Source organism: Fragaria vesca, linkage group LG6 (assembly GCF_000184155.1).
Source record: "Fragaria vesca subsp. vesca linkage group LG6, FraVesHawaii_1.0, whole genome shotgun sequence".
Taxonomy (NCBI): Eukaryota; Viridiplantae; Streptophyta; class Magnoliopsida; order Rosales; family Rosaceae; genus Fragaria; species Fragaria vesca.
The window spans coordinates 1,922,122-1,922,921 of record NC_020496.1 but is presented as its reverse complement, the minus strand read 5'-3'; the positions used below and the strand labels follow the sequence as shown (position 1 = coordinate 1,922,921).

General features: G+C 41.0%; 1 protein-coding gene across 1 annotated transcript in view; it reads right to left on the bottom strand.

Annotated features, from left to right (window-relative positions):
- Positions 1–800, bottom strand: part of LOC101309370 — a 3,191-nt gene that overhangs the window by 1,760 nt on the left and 631 nt on the right. The window contains exon 2 of the mRNA XM_004304773.1: positions 63–764. Coding sequence (XP_004304821.1) covers positions 63–764 — 702 coding nt within the window. The remainder of the gene's footprint in view (positions 1–62; positions 765–800) is intronic.

The window sequence follows — 800 nt, the reverse complement described above, 5'->3', positions numbered from 1 at the left end:
CTGAATCTGCTGAACTGCTTTTCAAATTCCTCCATCAACTTTCTAAGTAAAACAAGTTGCACTTCTCTTCCCAATAGCTGAGAATCAAATAGTTTTGGTTTCAACTCCAATATCGCTCTGCCCTGCTGTTCATGTTTCCCCTCCGAAAGCTTTTTGACCGCTTCCATCTTCATTTGGAGTGCATTCAAAGACTGATCTTGTTGTTCTAACAATTTTTTAAGTGATGAGGCAAAATACTTCTCTCTTTCGAACAGCTGAGTCTTCACTTGACAAGAAAATTGTGTTTGCTTCAATTCAAGCTGTTTGGCCTCCTCTTCTATGTGCCTCCCTTTCATCTCAAGATCATGGGACACTGAATCCAAAGCCCTTTCTCGTTCTTGTATCGATTTTTCACTTGACTGCAAGTACCTCTCTTTAATTAGACCCTCATTTAAGCATTCATCCACCCTCTTATCAATAACACGAATCTCTTCAACAATCGGCTCAAATTGTTTCCCTCTCAACTCAAACTTCTCAAACAACCTTTCTAGCTCCCTCTCTTTCAACTCAAGCTTACAAGACCACTCCTCCCATTTCAGTTCCATCTCCTTCTCACATTTCTCAATGGACATCTGCAATGCCATAACTTGCTTCCCTTTCACATCACATTCTATCGTCTGCTCCTGAATCAACTTCAAAACCGCATCTAACTCCCTCTCCTTTAACCGAATCCGCCCTTCAACCTCCTTCAGTACCTTCTCCTTATTCTCAAACTCCTTCCTCCTCTGTTCCACACATCTCCCAAAATAATACTCTTTTTT